This window comes from Macrobrachium nipponense, chromosome 46, assembly GCF_015104395.2.
Source record: "Macrobrachium nipponense isolate FS-2020 chromosome 46, ASM1510439v2, whole genome shotgun sequence".
Lineage (NCBI taxonomy): Eukaryota > Metazoa > Arthropoda > Malacostraca > Decapoda > Palaemonidae > Macrobrachium > Macrobrachium nipponense.
Window position 1 is genome coordinate 5,144,363 of NC_061106.1, and position 23,720 is coordinate 5,168,082.

General features: G+C 42.6%; 2 protein-coding genes across 2 annotated transcripts in view; one reads left to right on the plus strand and one right to left on the minus strand.

Moving 5' to 3' along the window:
* Nucleotides 1-20,023, plus strand: part of LOC135214742 (intraflagellar transport protein 22 homolog) — a 475,747-nt gene extending 455,724 nt beyond the window's left edge. The window contains exon 4 of the mRNA XM_064249081.1: nt 17,523-20,023. Coding sequence (XP_064105151.1) covers nt 17,523-17,542 — 20 coding nt within the window. The 3' untranslated portion in view covers nt 17,543-20,023. The remainder of the gene's footprint in view (nt 1-17,522) is intronic.
* Nucleotides 20,024-22,278: 2,255 nt separating this feature from the next.
* On the minus strand, nt 22,279-23,157 carry LOC135214543 (uncharacterized). Its single transcript, XM_064248919.1, has one exon. It carries the CDS (start codon nt 23,155-23,157, stop codon nt 22,279-22,281), a length of 879 nt encoding a protein of 292 aa, XP_064104989.1.
* Nucleotides 23,158-23,720: the final 563 nt, after the last annotated feature.

Consider the following 23,720-nt stretch of genomic DNA (forward strand, 5'->3'; position numbering starts at 1 on the left):
TATCTATCTTTATATATTATTATATATTCTCTATATATAATTATAATTATATATATATATATCTATATATATAATATTGTCGAAAGCTAACACGAAAAACAAATTTAACGGCTCTACATACGAAAAAAAGTTTTCAAGATACGAAAGGTTTCTGTAAGTCCGAGATTCAACCGAACCACCGATACCAATTTTGAAACTCGCGCGCCGCCAACTGAGGAGACTCACCACCATCCTCCTGCTTTCCCATTGGTTCCTGATGCTAGTCACCGCCATGAGATCCTTCTCTCCTATTGGTCAGCATCCCTCCCATTATGCATCTACGTAGCGGCGTGCCTTTTCGGTACCTGCATCATTATCGTACGCACGCGGTATTCATTCGGTCTAACGATTTCGTTTATTAACGTAAATTCGTTAGTGATTTCGTTGCAGTATACGTACTTTATCGTGTTGTGTGAAAACTTTACTCTACTTATACGTAAATTACGTACAGTATAACGTAGTCATGGGTCCCAAGAAACTTGAAATTCACGGAAAGAAGCGCATGCTCTCTTTGGAGACAAAGATGGAGATTATCAAGAAGTATGAAGCTGGTATGCAATTGAGTGTGATCGCCAAGGAATACAGCCGAAATCCGTCGACAATAGGCAACATCCTTAAGGAGAAGGATGTCATCAAATCATGCTACACCTTCCAAGGGCATCACTATTTTGTCCAGCAAGAGGACCCACGTGCACGACGAGATGGAACGGCTGCTTCTTGTCTGGATAAAAGACAAAGAAATCGTTGGCGATACGATAACGGAGACGGCAATCTCCCACAAGGCCAGCGCTATTTTCAGCGATTTGATTGCCCAGGCCGAAGACAACGGAGGAGAAGGGACATCAACGCCAACCCCAGACTTCAAGGCTTTGCATGGGTGGTTTGAGAAATTCTGTAAACGAACTTGTATCCATTCGGTGGTGCGGCATGGGGAGGCTGCCAGCTCGGACACGAAAGCGGCCGAAGCCTTTAAAAAGACGTTCGATGAGATGATGACCAAGGAAGGCTACAGTTCTCAGCAAGTCTTCAACTGTGATTAGACTGGCCTTTTTTGGAAAAAAATGCCTTGTCGGACGTACATCAAAGAGGAAGAGAAGAAGCTACCTGGGCATAAGCCTATGAAAGACAGGCTTACGCTCACACTTTGTTCAAACGCCAGTGGGGATTGCAAGGTGAAGCCCCTACTGGTGTATCATTCCGAGACTCCTTGAGCCTTCAAGGCCCACAAAGTGCTTAAGGAGAAGCTTCCAGTGATGTGGAGGGCTAATGCGAAAGCCTGGGTAACGAGGCTTTTGTTCATGGAGTGGGTAAATCTGTGTTTCGGCCCGACAGTGAAGAAATTCTTGGAAGAGAAGCGCCTCCCTCGGAAATGTCTGCTGGTGTTGGACAATGCCCCTCCCCACCCTCCTGGTCTCGAGGAAAATATCCTAGCGGAGTATTCCTTCATCAAGATTCTTTATCTTCTGCCTAACACCACCCCTCTCCTCCAGCCCATGGACCAGCAAGTGATATAGAACTTTAAGAAGCTGTATACGAAACATCTTTTCAAGAGATGTTTCGACATCACCGATACCACAAACCTCACCTTGCGTGAATTTTGGAAGGAGCATTTCGACATCGTCATATGCATCCGACTCATCGACCAAGCTTGGCAGGAGGTTTCGAGGCGAACCTTGAAATCCTCGTGGAAGAAACTCTGGCCTGATGCCGTATCCGCCCGAGACTTCGAGGGATTCGACGTGGGCGAAGCTGGTGCTGCAGATTCAGAAACAGTTGACGATCCTGAAACTGTTTTGCAACCAGATCTTGATAAGATCGTTGCACTCGGCAAGTCCATGGGGCTGGTCGTCAACGAGGACGACATCAACAACCTTCTCGAGGAGCACCAAGAGGAGCTTACGACTGATGACCTGAAGGAGTTGGAGGCCATGCAACATAACGTCGTTCAAGAGGAGTTCTCTAGCAGCGGCGAGGAGGAGGAGGACAACCCTATGACAACGGCAGAAATTAAGGATGTTCTAGCCGCTTTTCATAAAGTGCAATCGTTTGTAGAAAAAAGACACCCCGAAAAGGCTAACACAGGTTGTATGGTTGTGCAGTTCGATGACGTTTGCCTGAGTCGTTTCAGGAACATTGTGAAAAGTAGGCAAAAGCAATCTTCCTCGGATAGTTATTTTTTAAAGAGGCCTTTAGTATTAGCAGGAGTAAAAAGGAAGAACCAAGTGATACTAAAAAATAGAAAGTTGAAAGTGGTGATGAAGTTGAAATTTTGTAAAAAAAAAAAAAAAAAAAAAAAAAAATACATAATTATAAAAAAGTAAAAAAAAATTAAAAATCAAAAAAAGAAATTTTTTTTTTTCAATTTTAGTTTTTTGTAAAGTTAAGTGTTACAGTTTTGTTAATGTGTATCGTAAATTTTAGTTTAGTTTTCCTTACATTTTTTTGTGTTTCGTAAAGTTAAGTGTACGTACGTACGTATCTGCCATTTGTCCTTCTCCTCTGTCGCCACTTTCGGAGATAGCCTCACTCGAAAGGTAAGCTTCCACATTTTACTACATACGTACAGTATTTCTTGTATACCATGTACACTAATACACTTTATTTACAGGTAATTAGCAGTACGTTATTAATTTAGGTATTGAATGGTCCAAATTGTTGTAGTATTTCATTGTTTATAGGTCAATGGTGTTTTTGGAGGGCTTGGAACGGATTAGCCATTTTACAAGTAAAATGTGGTCCAAGGTACGAAAACCTCATGATACGAAAGGCGCCTCGAAATGGATTAATTTCGTATCTCGAGGTACCACTGTATATATATATATATATATATATATATATATATATATATATATATATATATATATATATATATATATATATATATACATCGAGCTACAAAGTCATTTAATATCTAATTCGCTCTACCTCGGAATTACTATATTTTCATATATGCTTAACTGAAGGGGAATTTTTTACACGATAATAGATTTGTCTGGTTCCAGGCACGAACCTAAGAAGCCATTCAAATCCAGGACGTCAGTGAAAGCTTTTACCTACCCAACCACTGCGAGAGGCATAAGTTTATGTCGTCTCTCACCCTCAAATACCTTTCGCGCTCAGGTAATTCGTTGGTTTTTGGAGACATCAACCCTCCTTGACTCCGGTACTTATGACAGCACGTAGCCATATATAAGTCATATCACATTACCGTGATTCATATACATACATCGAGCTACAATGTCCTTTAATATTTAATTCGCTCTACCTCGGAATTAATATATTTTCATATATGCTTAACCGAAGGGGAATTTTTTACACGATAATAGATTTGCCTGGTCCCAGGCGCAAATCTAATAAGCCATTCAAATCCAGGACGTCAGTGGAAGCTTTTACCTACCCCACCACCGCGAGAGGATTTAGTTTATTTCGTCTCTCACCCTCAAATACCTTTCGCGCTCAGGTAATTCGTTGGTTTTGGAGACAACATCAACCCTCTTCGACTCCGGTAGCGTTTTAGTACTTATGACAGCACGCAGCCATATATAAGTCATATCACATTACCGTGATTCATATACATACATTGAGCTACAATGTCCTTTAATATCTAATTCGCTCAACCTTGGAAATAATATATTTTCATATATGCTTAACCAAAGGGGAATGTTTTACATGATGATAGATTTGCCTGGTCCCAGGCGCAAACCTAAGAAGCCATTCAAATCCAGGACGTCAGTGGAAGCTTTTACCTACCCCACCAACGCAAGAGGCATAAGTTTATGTCGTCTCTCACCCTCAAATACCTTTCGCGCTCAGGTAATTCGTTGGTTTTGAAGTCAACATCAACCCTCCTCGACTCCGGTAGCGTTGTAGTACTTATGACAGCATGTAGCCATATATAAGTCATATCACATTACCGTGATTCATATACATACATCGAGCTACAATGTCCTTTAATATCTAATTCGCTCTACCTCGGAATTAATATATTTTCATATATGCTTAACTGAAGTGGATTTTTTTACACGATAATAAATTTGCTGGGTCCCAGGTGCGAACCTAAGAAGCCATTCAAATCCATGACGTCAGTGGAAGCTTTTACCTACCAACGAATTACCTGAGCGCGAAAAGTATTTACTCTCCACAGGGGGCCTTGGATGAGGGCTGAGCATACTCAGGCGAGCTTTGAAGAGAGCGGGGCCACAGCGGCGCTCTCTCAGAACCTCTCAAAACTTCCTCAGACTTTCTTAAGGCCTGCAGACTCCACTTCCCCCCTTCTGCTCCCCTGCCTCCTCTGGGGCATTTCACAAGTGTTCTTATACCTCCATAGTGCACAGAAATATCAGCAGATACGAAGACTACCAAACCCAGGATTTCCAGGTACTGTGAGACATAAATTTAGTGCAGTCAGGAAATTGTTTTGCCTCTTGTCTGTATTTCATTTCCATTCTTCCAAGGGGACTTTCCCCCCTTTGTTCAGCTTCTCACTCCCCAATTTTGGTTCATTGTTGTGATTAATTCCCTTGTGATGCTAGTTAATATCCCCTAGTTAATTCATGCAAGGTAATAGTCCTTTCTGTGTAAACTCCCAGTCATTTTATGCCCCTTGAGTGGGTTGTAAATTTTTTAGCTAAGAGTAAATAGTGTGTAACGTTCCCCACATGTTCCTCGCTTTAGTACTGATGCTAGAATGCAATCTCTTTTCTGACAAACACCATGCCTGATTGTGGGAGAAATGGGGAACCATTTGGAATAAGGCTTGCATTGAAATAACCCTTTTGGTTAAATTCTGATCTCCGTGTCTGGTTCATTTCCCAGCCACGTTTTTTCCGGTGAATCGACAATCAAACACCTCATTAGTTCCTGGACCTACCATAACTTGAATGTAAATATAGTTAATTTAAAACTAAAATCCACAGTTTATGTAAATTCCTCCTTTTTCAGTAATATCGGCCTTCTGCCGTAGATTTTTTTTTATTTGTGATAACTCGTCCCTCCAGTCAAGGCCATTTTTAAGAGAGTTAGACTACATTTTCAAGGAGGGAATGAGTAGGTTCATAACAAAATGGCGACCATTCCCAGTCTTGTGTGAAAAATGATTTTTATTCCCAGTCATAGCAATCGTTAACCTGGTATCAAGAAAGAAACGAAACTGAATTCCTTTTAATATTTTTATGAGCAAGCAAAAAACAAGGTTTCCAAGTTCCCCACAACAAAAAAAGGTAAATTTTTTTTCTAGTTATTTGTGTAGAACTAGGTATTCTAGTTAGAGGTGTAGAAAATCTGACTGCCATTATAGCGATAGGAAGATATTAGAACCACTTGCATGCCGACAGACTTGACTTCTTTTTTTATGTGCCATTGCATAAAGCATATGGGTATTTAGGGAAAAAAAATAGATGCCATATTTCGTGAATTCCAAGTGTAAATCGCCGAATCTCGTGTTGTAAAGAGATTTTGTTGTTTTTTTAACGTGAATCAGCGTGCTGTTCATTGTGTCTGAGCGCACTCTCTCTTTCTCACTGGTCACTTGCAGGTTTCAACAGGATAGAATTTAAATCCCTGGCCACATGTCTAATTGAGCCCTATCCATTGCCCCGGCTATGAACAAAAGAACAGAAGAGTAAATAAGTAAAAAGAAAAAACAGTATTAGCGTAAATTCATTTAACGTTAGAATGAGGAAAATCAACGTTAAGTGTTTTTTATTTCTGTGCAGAGAGAAATAATAAGGGCAAATACTTACTGCTTTACTCAAAGGGCACATGGTTTTCCCTTTCCCTAAATTCCCCTAACGCGACCTTGAAAAGCCAGGTGTGATTTCCCCCCCTTCTGTGAAGGCCAAATTCTCCGAGATTTAAATTGGCGGAATTGGAAGGTGTTAGGTTCGTGAGAGAGAGCTAGGGTAAAAAGGGTATGTAGGGAGTTGTGTGGAGTCAGTAAATTATACAGTGGTGAGAATTTTTATTCTAGTTCTTCCTCTTCCCTTTAGTGTATACGATGCTAGCGTACATTTTTATTTTATCAACTGCATGGATCACATTTTTCACGTTGAGTCTTCCATGAACACATGGTACCAGATCCTTTATGTGTTGTTATTTACACCTCCCAAGACTGGTCTCGTTGTCGAGAGAGGGCTAAGGGGCCAGATGCGGGTGTCTGATGCTGGAGGGTGTTCCTCTTAGGAGGGAGTCTCTCCTAGCCTTGGACACCTGCATTTGGCTCAACTAAGTACCAGTCCCTTTCCTTCTGTTTACCTCATCTCTTTACTTCTTCCCTCTATACCACATTTTCCTAACTTTCTATGATCTTACAGTCCAACATCTCTTTCTAATTATTCTATAGTGCAAATGCTTGGTTTTCCTCATGTTGCACCTTTTGATCTTTTGCTCAACTCCTTTCACCTTTTTCACGCCTTCCTGTCCTACCTCTACATCTCTCCTTTTCACTGTCTTGACTATTGATGAGGAGGTGCTGGTGCTTGAATTGGTGCTCACTTTCGAAGCCAATTGTGAGAGCTGTGGTGGTCTTGTCAGCCACCCGATAATGTTTGGATCTGAGATTTATCAACTTACTAGCTTTCTAGCATGTTGATAATTCAATGACGGAACTATTCCTTAGAGTCGGTCCATGGATTCCGGGGATGGAATGGTTCAAGGAATAGAACTCTCGGCATTCTGTACGGTTTGCCCACAAACATGATGAGGATGGGGATGATTACATTCTTTTGCTTTGTTCTCAGTCCCATCAAGCGGGTTTAGCTTACACTTGAGCCATTCTTATCATGTTGGTGCCATCCCTTTCGGGGTAGGATAGGGAGTGGACATTTGGGAGCATTGGTAGAGGAGTGAGCCTCATGAAGAGTTCTTGGCCTCTCTCAGAGATTTTCAGGCGGCTATTTTTTGTTTGTTTGTTTGTTTTTTAAATGAATAACGAATTAAGTACCCCTATCCCCGGGCCAAATGACTCTTCCCCGACACTGTTGCAGAACGAAGGCGCGAATTTGAATGTGGCTCTAAATACTGTTTCCAGTATTCAAACACTGGAAGCTTTCCTTCCTTCTTTCCCGGGACGCCAGGGAAATAAAAGTACTGGTGGTAAAAATGTCAATTTAAGAGTACTGTACTGCTCTGACATATCAAGAGATATAGATTACGAACAGCTTTTCCAATTGTTAAAACAATTTGGAATCATTGAAAGAATAAGGATGAAACTTAAGAATGACAAAAAAAATTTTGAAGCATACGTCATTTACAATAATCATACTCAAGCCCGAAGTGCCCTTTCTCATATAAATAATAATGAAATTACCAGTCTTTCCTGCTAGGGGAAACTTTATAACATCAAAAACTATGAAAATTCTGAACGAGACTTTGTCCCCAAATTCACGGACCTGTATGAAGAGGAGGATTCGGTTCCTAGAACTATTCCAGAACCGGTATAGTATGTAGCCTCATACAGAGAAGGTTGTAATACTTACTTTAAGGGTTATGAATGCCTGGAAAGAAAAGCAGGACCCATCCCAAAGGGAATCCTAAAAAGATTCGGCCGAAATTTTCTAATGAAGGCAGTTGATGAATCTCAGTCAGTAATGCTAGGAGCATTTAAATCATCTCCTAGTGACGTTATTCATAAAATTTCCTCCCATAAATCTTTTAATCATTCAAAAGGTATTATTTATTGCAAAGATTTGTATGAATTTTCTGAAGAGGAGATTTTGAAAAGATGCCCACCAACAGTAATTAATGTAAAAAATTCAAAGGAGTAAACAAAGCTATTTTACTCACATTTTCAACATCATATTTACCACTTTTATTCAAATAAAGCACTTAAACATCAGCATTAAAAAGTATAATCCTCCCCCTACTCAGTGCTTTAACTGTTTTAATTATGGCCACATAAATGAACACTGCACAAATAAAACTAGATGCTTCAACTGTTCTGAATTACATGAACTTGACCATCATAGATCATATATCATGTTTCATGTTAAGATTTCCTGTTATATTTCTTCATGTTATTATTCTTTCTGGCCATGCTCTTTCATTATTCAATTGCATTTTATATTTAAAGTTATTTTCAGAGTTCTATTCATTTCATATTTCACATATATTTCATTTTATATTTCCTGTTATACTTCTTCGTGTTATTCTTTATGGCCGTGCTTTTTCTTATTCAGTCTCATTTCACCCAATCATATCATATATATTGTCATGGCCTAAATTAAGCATCAATAAGGAAAATGTAAATGCAAGACACTATCTCAACATATTTATTACAAAAAGAAAAATTATTAACTATAAACTTTAAAAAAATTTGAATATGACGAAAATAACTAAAATACAATTTATTCTAAAAAATTAAATGTTTATTTACAATATTTACAAAATCACTCAAGTGATTCTGGGTCAATGTCCTCCTTATCACCTGGGGAGATGGTCAAGTCGTAGGTGGGTGGATCCTCTGCGGCAGAAGGTTTCGGTGTCGAAATACTGGCGCCAGGGGTAGGGGGCCGCAAGTCTGCCAAGAGACCGTTGACCAACGGCGACAGCGAAGAAGTGGAAGGTCGAGGAGAGAAGTTGAGTGGTGTCGAACGTCCACTGGGGAAGAATGACAGTGTGCCTAGCCTTGGTGCCGGAGTTAGTGTACCCATGAGCTACCTGCTACTGCGGCTGAGGCTGCTGTTGAAGGTGCGGATCATAAAAATAACATAGGTTGGGGTTGAGACGCAAACCACTGGTGTGGTGATGCCCGAACCGGTTGCACTGCAGGTGTCGAAGGTGTCGAAGTTCCGGGTTTCGTCTGCGTCTCCTTATCAATTCGCAGGGGCGTCCAGTGGGAACAACCACCACGAGCCATGGCCTCTTTCGTAGTCGCATCCTCTTCCTCGGGCCCCTCCTAACTATGACAAAGCCTGATGACTTGCTCGAAGAACGGCTTCTGGTATCTTCGAGGCACGTACTCCAAGCACTGCGTCAAGTACTGCACGAACACAGCGATGTCACGATGCGTGTTGTCCTGTGCTTGTGGCATCAATGTGTTAATGCTGGTCATAATCTGGGTCAGTTGAGTCTGCAGACCTTCTGTAGAGTCAACTGACATGTCGGCGGATAGCCGTCGGTCCTATGGCAGGTTCGTCGCTCTCTTCTGCTTCAGCCCCCTCCTCCGCTGGATCGAAGCAGCTGATAGGCCCGACATGTCAGTAAAGGAATCGTCTGCGTCGGTTCTGTGCGACGATATAGGCGAGAACCAATCGCTGGCTACTGTGGGTTCGTGGGCGGTGTGTCCTCCCAGGAATGCCCACGTGGTCATCACCTCCTCCTCCTGTGGTGTCCTGTTGCGTGCAGCCGACCTGCGACCTGCTCTTGTATTCTCGCTTCTTGATCTTGCCGAATTCCGTTCAGTGAGCCTCGAAGAACTTGTGGACTTGCTGGAAGCTGCAGTTGATGAAACTTGCTGCCAGTTCACGCCAGAGTTCCTCCTTCCTCTTGGGATTCGACCATTGCCTGTCCCACTTGTCGTACAAAGTAGGGTGGGCCTTGATGAGTTCCATGATGACTTCCTTGTCCTCTGGCGTGAACGGGTAGTCTTGAATGTCCTTCTTGCTGGGGCGGTATCGTTTCTTCGGCTGCACGACGATACCACTCGGACCTGCGAAGTCCTGGGATTCCACAATGGATATGGTTGGCTCAATGTTCAGCTCTTCCTCGTGTTCCGAGGTCTCCAACCGTTGAGAAGGCTGCATGTCTTGGGTGTCCTGGCTGTCCTGGGTATCCTGGGACTGCTTGGTAGGCCTGGGGGTGGTCTTCCAAAAGGGCATTGTGTCACTTGGCTGGGAAAACGTCGTTGGGAAAACATGGCTGGGTAAACGTCGCTGGGAAAACGGCGCTGGGAAAACGGCGCTGGGAAAACGTCGCTGGGTAGACGTCCCTCGGTGAGAGCACGTGGGTGAACGTCGCTGGGTGAATGCCCCTGGGTGAGCGCACATGGGTCAACGTCGCTGGGTGAATGCCCCTGGGTGAGCGCACGTGGGTGAACGTCGCTGGGTAGACGTCGCTGGGTGAACGTCTCTGGGTGAACGTTGCTGGGTGAGCGCACGTGGGTGAACGTCGCTGGGTAGACTCCCCTGGGTCAGCGTGCGTGGGTCAGCGTGTGTGTGGCAGCGTCCCTGGGTGAACGTCGCTGGGCGAGAGAGGCTGAGTGAGCGTCACTGGGCGAAAGAGGCTGGGTGAGCGTCGTTGGGTGAGCGTCACTGGGCGAGAGAGGCTAGGTCACAGAGTGGCTGGTCAGTCAGGCAGTCACAGCGAGAATGATGCCCCAGTGGTCAGTCAGGCCCCTTTTATCCTCCTCAGAATGCGCGGCAACCTTCCATCCAGTCGACCTACAGAGATGCCATAACACGCCGCACGCCCCGCAACATGTGCGAGGCATGTATTAATCCTGTATGACGAGGCCGTAAGGGCACCACATGGGCACCGCACGGCGCTGTGAAATCAGGCTGTAACACTCCCTTGTGAGTGGTACGACGCTGCACCACATTGCACCACGTGCGGTGTGGTGCGGTGTGGCACGGAACCATGCAGGTTCTTACCTCTTTTGTTGCGAGGCCGCGCCACACCGCATATGGCCTCATGCGGCTTCATCAACCCGCCAGATGCCGCTCAAAAATTTGAAATGATTTAAAATACGGGCGGCGTCGCGCGGCTTTAACGGTCTTCGCCTTCCCCCGGCAGCGAGGTGGTGCGCTTTTGGTGTGTTTATAGTGCGGTTTGTAACGGTTTCTTGCGGTCCCACGCCGTACCAGCCTGCACCACGAAAGTGCGTAGGTGCAAACCAGTCTTTAGTCATTTGCTCCTGTGCCCGGCTCCCTTGTTTCTTTCCCATGCCTTTGCCAGCCTTTTATTTTGATTATCATGAATTCATCCGTGTAACAGTGAAGTATTAAGCAGTGAAGTAGGTGACTATTCATTCCTCAATACTCCTAGAGAAAGGTCACTGTCTCGCTCCTCTGCACCAGGGAAATGACATACCCGAGGTCCAAGGGAGATTGGGGGGTTTACATACAGGTAGTAGGCCACTCAATCGAGCCTGTTGTGGTCCCAGTTATTGACAGACAGCCACTGGAAAGCCGTCTTACTGGATGTCTGGTTGAGGAGGTGGCTATCTAGTCACTGTTCTGCTCCTCCACACCAGGGAGAAGACATACTGGCAGTCGAAGGGAGTCCTAAGGGGTTGCCTCCAATAGTTGCCCCTGTCATGCATTTACAGGTTTTGACTGAACGCCGCTGGAAAGGCTTCTTAGTGAGTTGTACTCGGTAGTCCTCGGATTCAGAAGAGTCGTCTCCTGACAAACATTACTTAATGGAATCCCCAATGTGCATTTACCACTATCTTGAAGGAATGTAAGGCACCCCTGAGATTATGTCAAAAGGAGCAGGAGTGTGATGCATCTCTCTCATGCAAGAGGCATTAAGGTGCTGAAAGTCCACAGTGCGGTGGGGCTGACCCAACTTCTTGGCAATAAGGACCATCCTCGCACATTATTCTGTTTCTTGACCAGTGGGTACCTCCCCAATGATGCCCTGCTTAACATCCTGGTCCAAGTGCTTCTTCACTTCTGAATCTCAATGCTTCAGCACTGATGCTGGGGTGTGGTATGCATAGGAGGTTGCCCCTGGCAGTAGACAAACATGGTATGGTTTGCCCTTCATGACAGGGAGGGCCTCTTTCTCTGTATTGAATGTCGATGATGAAAAATGGTGCAAGAGCCACTGCTCTAACTTCGGACATTTTCCCCCACTGGTGGGAAGGGCATGGATGGGGGCTTAGGCAGACATTGCCTAATGGGTGTGCAGACCTCATTCCCCATAGCGAGGCTCACTGACACCGGTAAGTAGTGGGGAAAGAACTGGGGTACAAGGCCAAGGTACTTACAAGCAGCCATTGAAAGGAAGAAAGACCTTGCAGACTTGATGAAGTACATACACTTTTTGGACAGTTGTCCTATTACCGTATTTAATGTGAAGATGAGCGGTCCCTATACACTCCAATCGAACTTTGGCAACATCATGTAGACCTCCACAGTGTTGTGAAAGGGTAGGACTTTCAGTGAGGCTGCATACTGGGTTGTACCCCAACAGTGACTGCTGTCAGTGTTACTGACAAAGCAGGGGCATCACTCACTATCTCCTTGCTCCTACAGAACCGTTCCAAGTGGCCAATTTTTTGACAGCCATGACAAACACCATTTTTTGCTGGACACAGCACCTTTCTGGGCTCATGCTGTACTCTCCAGTTCCCACACATACGTGCATTGATGGGGAACAGAAGCCCTCTCACCACTCTTCATCATTGCACACTCTTGATACCATGAGTCATGCCGGGGCATGGATGCATCTTTGCAGGCTGCCATGTATGTTGCACACAATACCCTTAAGGCATCTACACCATAAACGGAATCGCTACAAAACAGTCTCTTTTCAATGTCTTATCCATAAGTTTTCAAATAAGCATATATTCAGACAAATCACTATAACACCTAGGACATGGAAAGCCACAATCCATAGCATTTTTGAGCACTGCAAAATATTCACTAATGGACTCCTCATGCTTTTGCATATACTAAAAAACTCAGCCCAGTGCACAGCCTGGTTTGATGCATCCAGAACCATGGCCCCTATAGCATCCAATTCCTCTGCTGGAGACAAATTAGCTCACTGTACATCACTATACCTGGCATCCAGTGTATATTGCAACTCTGGGGTGCATTGAAACGTAATGTGTTGAACTGCATCCACTGGTTGAAGCTTAAGTAGCGCAAGCCATTATGTCATGGACCGTTTCCAAGTCCTGAAGGAGGCTGACGACCTTACCAAAGCACACTTCTCTGGGTAGTGATGAAACCTGGCCACTTGCCATTGTAGCCAAACGGTCGTTAAGGGCTTGCAGGGCATCTCGACCTTCTGTAACTATGTACATGTTGAAGAGCCAGTTATCTTGGCACCACTCCGATGAGAGTACTGTGGGCACCCTTGGAGGATTGTTGTGTCTTCCTTGCCATGAAAAATGGTCTCCCTGGTGTAGGCATGCTTATCCTTTATGCATCCTACTCACTGTGCCATGTTGGTGGCAGAAGGAAACCCGTGGGACACTCCAGTGTTTTATTACATGTCCTGTCAGTACAGAGGTGTGACTGCAAGTAAACTGCAGACACGCTGGTAACATTGGTGCCAATTGCACTGCCTTCTTGGCAACAGGCACCACGTACATTCAACCATCCTACAATACCCATTTCAAATTTTTATCAAAATAAAAATTCCATTAATACAATTATTTTTTTTAGTCACTAAAGAATTATGCTCCTAATTCTTTTGCTAGGAGGCTCAATAGGCTGATTCTGAGAACGTAAACATTAACCTTTCCTGCGTAAGTGCATGTTGGATGACTGTTTTTTTATGCATATTACAATGATGATATTACATGATAATAATAGTATAAATGAATTAGTAAGCAAAATATCAATTTCATTACTATCATCTTAAATACAGCTGTAGAAGAGACTTGAACTTTAATTGGCAGGCAACTCTTACAAGAGAAGGACACTCCGAAATCAAACCAGTGGGTGGTAGAAGGGACACTTTAGCCTTGGTAGGTTACCCTTCTAAGAGGAGGTTTTTGAATACAGACTTTGTTCTCTAACCTTGGTCTGTGCCATAGCCATTGTATTTCAGCCTTCCATGGTCTTAGTTTTGAGTTCCCTTGCCTGAAGGTAGAATCAGGCATTTATCCTTTTTTTTTTTTTTTTTTTTTCACATTACAATTTTTTAGAAAATTGTTTAGGACAGCTTGATGAAAAAGCAAAAGTTGCTTGGTGGGTTATCAGGAAAGTGCCTTTTTCTTTACCCAATCTTTTCCTTCTGAGCGCTTTATATTTCTAAAGCCATCCTGACTGTCCTCCCCCCTACTTGTTGTGGCAAACCTGACAGATTTCTTTTGCCTTAAAAGGTGTGCCGGCCACACCTTCTTTACCATTTGTTTCTGGCGCCTTTTTCATAGATGCATAGTGATGTTTACATATACATAGGTTACTCTTAAGAGAATTTTTGTAAATAATGTAAATACTGTTGTTGTTAATGGTACTTTTGTTTACTGTTCTGTTGATTTTTAGTGTTACTGTTGTTATGAGTTTGTTTATTAGTTTTGATTCTTGAGAGACACTTGAGTTGAAGCTAGAACTGAACCCTGGGTCTGTTACTCATTACAGCAAGAAAAATTGCAGCAAAGTACTACTCAAATGTTTGGGGCTTTAGGTAAAATTTTCTTGATCTTCAGAGTTGTGCCCATAACTACAATTTGTTGTTTTTATCTGAGACTTGTAATTAGTAACAAGGCAAAGGTCGAGTTTTTTTTATCCCAGGGTTTGTGGACTGAAATTATTTATTGTCGTAACATCCCACATTCTCAAGGTATTTTTTAGTCCAGACGACAGTCATCAGAAAAATTTGGAGTGTAGTTGCCAAACTCTTTGTTTTAAAATTTTCAGTAAGTTCTACAATGTTTATGTATTTGTTGTGTACTGTGATCCCAATATCTACAATTTTATGTATAACTATCTTTTGGAGAGGATTGGTATGGCTCAGTCACAGAATTCAACAGCTTCATTCATGATTTGTGGAGAATGTAATGAAAAGCACAGTGGTTGGCTAATTTCAATTTCCACAGGTCAACATGGGCAGTCTGCTCCTGAGCTGTGTGTAGCTATCCTCCGATTTTATCGAGCTAATTGGGGAACCCACGCACATTTCTATAAATAGATTAAACCTCATATTCATAGATGTCCCATCTACTGTAAAGTTCAAGGTCTCTGAATATATAGGCACTTCTGCAGAAGCCAGGTACTATGTCGTACCTCTAAGTAAATGGGGATACAATCCACAATGAAGTAAAATCCTTCTGTAGTGTAAAATATATATTTCTTGTACAGGATTAAAGCTTTCGACCATCAGCTGTGGTCTTGTTCACTAAAATGTGTTATGTCACCTCAAGGAACTGACAAGTAGGAGCACAAACATTTGAAAAACAATAAAGGTTAGGTAACAAGCTAGTTTATATTATGAATGATCAGGCGGTTGAGCCCTCGTCCTTTCCACATATATTCCTTGGCACATATATTCCTAAAGTTTGAAATTTTCCCTTTTCGACATATCTCTTCGCAAATAGCTGTATTTTCTGTAATTCCAGTATTTCCTGCAAAGGTCTCGTTTAATGAAATTAACGCCCCTTCTACTGCAGAAAATACAGCTATTTGTGAAGAGATATGTAGAACAGGGAAAATTTCAAACTTTAGGAATATATGTGCCAATGATGATGCTGCTTCCTCTCCTGTTTACTGGACTCAGGTCATTTCTCCAACAAATCACCCAACCAGCATATAACAAGCAGTTGACAATAGAAACATTCCCCCACGAAGATCAAGACAAATTCTGGAAAGGACGAGGGTTCAACCACCTGATCATTCATAATATAAACTAGCTTGTTACCTAACTGTTATTGTTTTTTCAAATGTTTGTGCTCCTACTTGTCAGTTCCTTGAGGTGACATATCACATTTTAGTGAACAAGACGACAGCTGATGGTCGAAAGCTTTAATCCTGTACAAGAAATATATATTTTAAACTACAAGAGGATTTTACTTCATTGTGGATTGTATCCCCATAGGAACTTCTGATCATTGTGCAATTGAGACGGACATATCTGTCAATCAGAATATTCCTCATTCCACTATTGGAAAAACGGTCTGGTTAAAATCCAGCACCAATTGGGATCCTATTTTTGAAGATTGTCCGGCACTTAATATTTCAGCTGCTATATTAGATCCTGAATCCTAAACATTAAATGCAATGCTGATGTCTATTTCAATAAGATATGTCCCTTGAAAGATCATCAAATTAAGGACAAATGGCCAGCAATGGTTTGGTGACATGTAAATGAGCCTTCCATGACACAAACCGAATTCAATGCATGGAGACAAAATTATTCAAATGAGAAATACACCTTTTTTTGCTGAGCCTCACTGTGCTGTGAACAAAACTTACCATACATCAGAGAAATTACAATAATTCCTTGATGAGAAAACACAAAAGGAATTACTCAGCCTCATCTGTGGTGGACCAAATTGGTAATACTTAGTAACTAAGGGACATCTTAAGATATTTTAGGCTTAGGCAAAGCAATAACACTGGTGCCCCTACTCACCAAAATATATATATATATATATATATATATATATATATATATAATATATAGTCAATAAAGCTATGCATGTAGATTTTTTGGTACAATCAATAAATATGACAAAGTTAGTTTTTTATTATAAAAATTACCAGAAAAAACAAACTATGGTAAGAATTAATTATTTATTATTAATCAACATAAACATTTGCCTTTTTTTTTTTTTTTTTTTTGCTCAGAATGGATTTAGGTTGAAGTTAGTAGTCTTTAGGATGCCATTTTCCGTGCATATGACTGAAGTCAGTTCAAACACTTTTTCCTCGTGTTCTGCAAGTTTGATTTAAAGTTTCAGTCTTGAAAAAACCCCGTGCATTTGATCACTGTCATACACGAGTATAAGTATTAACTGTACAATGTACGGAGAGTATCACGTTCTTCATCAAAAGCCATGAAATGCTTGGGGCTCTCAGAAACAGTATGACAGCGTGAAACCCCTTGGAATTTGCTCACTACGCCCCTGCCATAAGAGATGACCCTGTAATAGTTTGAAAGTTTCCATAGGTCCAGGGACCCAAACCAAATATGTTACATTTTGATTCCACTCGGGGTGACGTGTATCATTTGGTATTTGAAAAAGTGATTGTGCTAAGGTAGCATTTGTATGTGATAACTTTTCCAAATTGGCAACTTATTCATACTTTTTAGCTATTTTTTAATGTCATGAAATTGCATTAAATAAATGTGCTGTAAAATTTAATTATGGTTCTTTTCTGGAAGGGTCATTTGGTTAAATTCTACTGCTATGGACAAAAAAAAAATCAAATAGTAATAAAAAGAACTTGCCATCCCAAACTGACCTGATCCATATTTTGTAATCGACAGTTTTCTTATTGGGACTATAGTTTCAATAAAAAAATTAATGGTTTTCCTTAATATCTGTTAATATATCCTTTACAGACATCTTGATTAGTAGGCAGGTTTTCAATCTTTGATGTGACAATTTTAAATATTTATTTTTACAAACTTTAACCTTATTTACTCCAAAAAGGCGAGAGTAAATACAAATTAAGGTGGCTTTAGACTGAATTTTGTTCTCACATGCCTATAATATTCTGTATGAGACTTGTAATTAGTACATGATTCATAGGAAAGAGACAAAGGTTTTTTGTTCATGATTAAGTTGTGAAAACATAAGATAAATTAGTTCTAACTTATTGTGCATCTCCACTAAATTCTCCTGTGTTTTTGGGTTATTTCAGGTGCTTTTAATGGCCCCTGAGAAGGCTGGAAGTTCCAGCTAGGCTGAGCAGAATTTAAAAACCATAGCAATTCAAAAGTAAATAATGGCAAGATTTGAAAGTGACGTCTGCTTGGTTGATGTGCTGAAGGAATTTGGGGTGCATAAACAAACAATTTCTTCCATGATAAAACATGCTAAGCATGTTTTATCATTACTAAACAAAGGTCTCGGGCCAATGGAGAAAATGTTTTAATTGGGAGTAATGTAAAACATTTTGATAGTTTTAAGGCAGTCGTATGCGAAAAGGCAAGACAAGTGCATGCTGATCTCATGAAAACCATCCCTAGAATGAGCGTTGATACAGGAAACACTCAGAGTTCAAAACCAGCCATGGGTGGATGGAGAAATTAATACCTCATCATAGTGTGGCGAGGCATGGGGAGGCTGCCATTTCTGTTAAAAATGCTGACAGAATTCAAGGACTATGTATTACTAAACAAAGGTCTCGGACCAATGGAGAAAATGTTTTAATTGGGACTAATGTAAAACATTTTGATAGTTTTAAGGCAGTCGTATGCGAAAAGGCAAGACAAGTGCATGCTGATCTCATGAAAACCATCCCTAGAATGAGCGTTGATACAGGAAACACTCAGAGTTCAAAACCAGCCATGGGTGGATGGAGAAATTAATACCTCATCATAGTGTGGCGAGTCATGGGGAGGCTGCCATTTCTGTTAAAAATGCTGACAGAATTCAAGGACTATGTTGAAGCTGAAGGTTTTGTTTCCCAACAAGTGTTCATTTGTGATGAGGCATGTCTATAGTACTTCTTCCACACGAGAAGAGAAGTCACTGCGAAGGCTCTATGGGAATGAAGCTGGGGACCTAAAATTTAAGCCTTAGCTTGTCTGTCACTCAGAAATACCTACCTAGTGGAGAGACTATTGCTTCTGAAGGCCAATCTTGTGCTGGACAGTGCTCCAGGCTTGGAGGCCGAGTTACCTCGGGAGTTTAACTTTGTAAGGTAGGGTCTAAACCCCTACATCTCTAATTTAAAGAAACTATGCCAAAGCATTTATTCCAGAGATGATTTGATGTTCCTGTGATACGGAGCTAACCCTGATAGAATTCTGGAGGAACTATTCAACATCCTCCACTGCATAAGACTTACAGACTAAAGCCTGGCATGAAGTGTCGCGCAGGACCTTGAGGAAATTGTAACAAGATGCTGTAAAAGAAATGGAATTTGAAGGCTTATAGGCTGGACCAGTTGTGGAGGATATTGTGTCTCTGGGCAAGTACACAGGCTTGGAGGTCAGTGATGAAATTGTCTTCAGAGGAAGAGGAGGAGGATGGAAGGGAGGATTTTAATTCGTTAAAAAAAGAAATTTATGCAAAAATGGGGGTGGGGGGGAGTGCAAAGTTCCCTTGAAAAATATCACCCAGATGGCAAACCATGTTATAATCTTGCTGATTGACAATGTAATGTTTCAATTCACAGACATTAAAACTCATGCCACACTAAATATCATTAGACAGGTTTTCAGTGAGACCAAAACTTCTTAATCTAAAGAAGATAAGAAAAATAAGAAGACAGAGAATCGGAACAACCCAGGAAGCATAGCTGGTTATCGTTTTCATGGAATAGGACTCCTATCCCAACCAACAGTATTTCCTCCTCCTCCTCCTCCTCTTAATCTTCCTTACCATCGTCCATATACTACGCCATCAATCTACAAGTTATAGGTGAAGAATAAATTTTCATGTACTTCATCTTTATTTCTTTTGTTTCGTTTTTTGTATGATTTATGCATGCTGAGGTTGTTAAATTTGAGTTAAAATGCTTTCATTTTTTTATTGTTTGGGGTCTCGAACGGATTAATCCAATTCACATTATTCCTTACTGGAAAAAATCAGTCGGTTTACGGACAGATTGATTTGTGAATAGCCTGCTGGAATGGATTATTTCTGCTAACCAAGGTTCCACTTGTATGCAATACCCTTAGTGCCTGAAGGGTTGTCAATCATGCCATCCCCAAGTGCCTAAAGGGTTGTCAATCATGCAATATCGCCAGTGCTTGAAGGGTTGTCAAATCATTAGGTACGAACTTAGTACTTCACATCACTTGACCATGTCAGTTGTTTGAATTCTGTGGGTTGTCAAAATATATTAAATATGAAAAATTCAATAACAAAACATCATTCAAGATAGGACAAGAAAAAACACAGAACAGTGAAAAGGGGTAGAACTTATGAAAGAGAGAGAGAGAGAAGTAAGCAACTTGCTTTATAATGTTCCCACTTAATGACAACAGGTTAGTAGTATGTTGGGTTGCTAAAGTATCCCAAATTGTAGTTGTCAGTAAATGGTATCTCGGTAATGATGTACATAACTTGTCAGTGTAGCGAATTTCTATGGCAAAGTCGAAAGAGATCCACTTGAGGAACTAAACAATACTATTATTAGATTCAATATGAATTTTCACTGTTAGATCTGTAATTTACAACTTCAGGAACTTACACACCTAGAACTCAAATAATCGCCACCTTCTACTGTTAAAAATGACAAATTTTTTTAATCAATTTGTATTTTTCATAGCTAATAAACCTTCGGTCTTAACAATAGGGTAATCTTCTAGCGCCAGCTGTTAACTGGTTAAAAACAATCAAAGATTGTAAAGCAAGAAATCTGTGGCATCTGGCAACTCATGCCCATACAAGGTGGATGTTGGTTACAGGCTTGGAACCTCATGACGCACCAGTCTTTCTTCACCCACCTTGGAGAGTAGTGTTGCTTTGCTCTCTTTCCCCCAAGCCAGTATTTTTTTTTATTGAACCTGTGCTTTGTTTCGTATTTATTCAGCCCAAAAGTTCTGGGGACGTCAACGTTTTTTGATGGTCTTCCTTGTTGTCTGTGTTGACCTGCCTTGGGACAGGAGCAAATTGTAGTAGATGTGCCATTTTCTTCTGCTTTGTCATGGCTTGTGTTATGAGTATGCTGGTCGGTCTTCCAAGGGGATATTGCCCCTTAAGGGAGAGAGGGCCCAGCTACTTTTTTTCCTTTAGCATTTTACTTTTGTTATAATGAAGATAATTTGAAAACATGATATTTTTGAAAGCAAAATGTATTTTTCCCTAACCATACAAACCTGGAGTCCTTTACTTAGGATTGATTGCAGCTCAGCTGAAACTACTGGCTAATACATTCTTCTATATATGGGGTAGCGGTAGTTATCTGCCCGGTGGTGGGGAAGCACCGCCTCCCCACCAGCTCACTGAGTCGTTACTTTGATTACAGCCAGGACTTTGATGATGACCCCTGAATCAAGGGGTGGGTGTTTGGCGGGACCATACAAGTAAAGGACTCCAGGTTTGTATGGTTAGGGAAAAATACATTTTACTTTCAAAAATGTCATTTGTTCCTACAACATACAAACCTTCCGTCCTTTTCTTAGGGGACTCATCCTAAGATAGGGATGGAAGTCCTGTTTCGCTGGCTGAGAATGGAACCCGGGATGGGAGGACCCGGTCTTCTAGCTCGGGTTCATGGATCCTTCACTCTGCGAGCCATGGTAAATGCGACCTGATGGCTGACAGCCTGGGTATCAAAGGCGTGAGCATAGAACTCTCTCTGGCAACCAAAACCAGGCTATATCATCATAACGGGTTTGTTGGGTTGCAGCACACTCCCCCTTGGAAAGGAGTGTGGAGACTGACATGTGTGTCTCTACAAAAAACCACTAGTCGGACATGGAATGCTTACCAGTATCGAAATCTGTGCCGGAGAACAGGTTTCGATGCTGTGGCCCCAAGTAAGGGGAAAAGGAGAAAAGAAAATAGGCCAGTCATACTCACACATTCACCCCCAGCCTGATACAGAACCTCGATCCCCTATTTGATACTTCCGATCTGTGAGGGCACGGAGGCAGCTAAACCACTTGCTGAGTGGCTACCACAGGACCAAGGTCAGTTGTGTCGAGGTAGCTCTAGGTACAGTCTCTAAGGTAGAACCTGGTGAAGGTGAAAGGGAAAGACCATGTGCCAGCTTTACTCACCTGGGTAACAGAGGCTCTTCTTGAAGGTAAGCGATGTGCTCATTTCACGCACATTATGAGCCTTCACTCGACTGGTACCAGGAAGTGGAGAAGAGGGAGGGAAGAGGGTATGGCAACTCACCTCTCGAATCCAATGTGAAATGGTATTCCTCGTAACCCTGTTCTTCGACGGGCCCGTACTTACAAAGAGATGTTGTAAGGTGGGTCGAGTAGAGCTGGTCCATTGGAGATAGTGCCTCAATGTTCTCAGAGGACAGAGAAGTAGCTCATCTGGGTCTTCGGTTACTGTGCTCAAGCTCACAACCTGGAACGAAGAAAACCGAGAATCAACCTGGGCCGGATTCTGGGTTTTCACAACAAACTCAGGGACGAAGCTGAAGCAGGAATTGGTCCAGTGCTCAGTATGAGCGACAGTATAGGCTAGGCCATGAAGCTCGCTGACTCACTTGGGGAAGCAATGGTGAGAAGAAAAACTGTTTTCAGGGTGAGATTCCTATCAGATGCCAGGGATAACTGTTCATATGAAGCTCTATTCAAAGACCTGAGGACAGCAACGATGTCCCAGGGAGGAGGCTTTGCCAATACTGGAGTGCAACCCTGTTCAAAACTTTGTATGAACATAGAGAGTTCCTCCGAGGAAGAGAGATCGATTCCCTTCAGTCTGAGGACTTAGCTCAAGGCCGAGCGATAGCAATTTACCACCGAGATTGAAGTCGGCAATCAAGGGGATAGAGGCTCCGAGAGGAGAACGGCCTCTCTGACGACACCAACCACAGAAGATGGCCCACTTGGTCTGATAGACAGACGTTGAGGACTTCCTGAGGTATCCTGACATTGCTGTTGCAGCCTCTCGTGAAAAGTCGATCGCTGTGAGACGCTGCTGGATAACCTCCACACGTAAAGATGTAAAAAGCTCACCGCGTTATGGAAGATCCTCACATGTGGTTGGCATAGGATGTCAGAGAGTGGTGGAAGCCCTCTCGGAGTCTCTACCAGCAGAAGTAGGAGGTCTGGGTACCATTCTACGTGAGGCCATTTCAGCGCTACTAGCATCATGGCTAGGGAAGGTGCGGATCGCACTTGATTCAACACCTGCCTGATCAGGCAAAATGGTGGAAAAGCATAGATGTCAAGGCTGTCCCAGGGGTGCTGGAACACGTCCTCGAACGCTGCCGCGAGATCTGGAACTGGAGAGCAGTAAATCTGCAACTTCCGATTTAGAGCTGTAGCAAACAGGTCTATTGTCGTGGAACCCGCCAAAGTCAAGACTTTGTTCGCTCTCCAAGGAGCCAAAGACCATTCAGAGCCAACGATCTGCGTCGTCCTGTTCAGATTGTCCGGCACGATGTTCCATTTGCCTGGAATGAACTGAGCTGAAGTGCTGGAGTGCCAGGAAGGCAGCTTGAAGTTCCAGCACATTGATATGATCTTACATTCCTGGTTGGACCATAGGCCCAAAGCCAGGTGTTGCAGTAGGTGCACGCCCCATCCTTCCTTGGATACGTCCGTGAATAGGAGCAGATCAGGTGGATGAGACTGGAGAGGGGAGCCCCTCAACAGGTTCGCGTTGTCCAGCCACCACTCAAGATCGGAGCGCATGTTCTCCTCCACTGGGACTAGATCGTGAGGAGAATCATGACCATACAACCAACGATTCTTCAGACCCCACTGAAAGGGTTGAAGGTGCATCCAACCGTTTGGAACAAGGCGTTCCAACAAGGCCATATGTCCCAGCAATTGTTGCACTGATGTGCTGGCAGCTGGGGCTGTCGAAGGAAGGGCAGAGCGACACTTTGGAAGCGTTCCAGTCTTTCCGGTGTCAGAAAGGCTTTCCCTGCAATGGTGTCGAGGATCATGCTGAGATACACCAGTCGTTGAGAGGGCTCTAGAGAGGATTTCTTGCGGTTCACCATGATCCCCAGATCGTGGCAAAATGCCAGAACCCTGTCTCGGTGGAGACAAAGCAGTTCCACCAAGGGCACCAGTATCAGCCAATCGTTTAGGTTATGCAATAGACAAATGCCCTGTCGATGAGCCCATGTTGACACTAGGGTGAACACCCGAGTGAAGACTGGCGGAGCTGTGGAGAGACCAAAACATAGGACCTTGAATTGGAACACACTGTCCGCTACAACAAGACGAAGATACTTCCTGGATAACGG

What these genes read in the sequence shown, in the direction of transcription:
- LOC135214543 (XM_064248919.1), bottom strand. Translation starts at nt 23,157, where the DNA reads ATGCGCTCCGATCTTGAGTGGTGGCTGGACAACGCGAACCTGTTGAGG.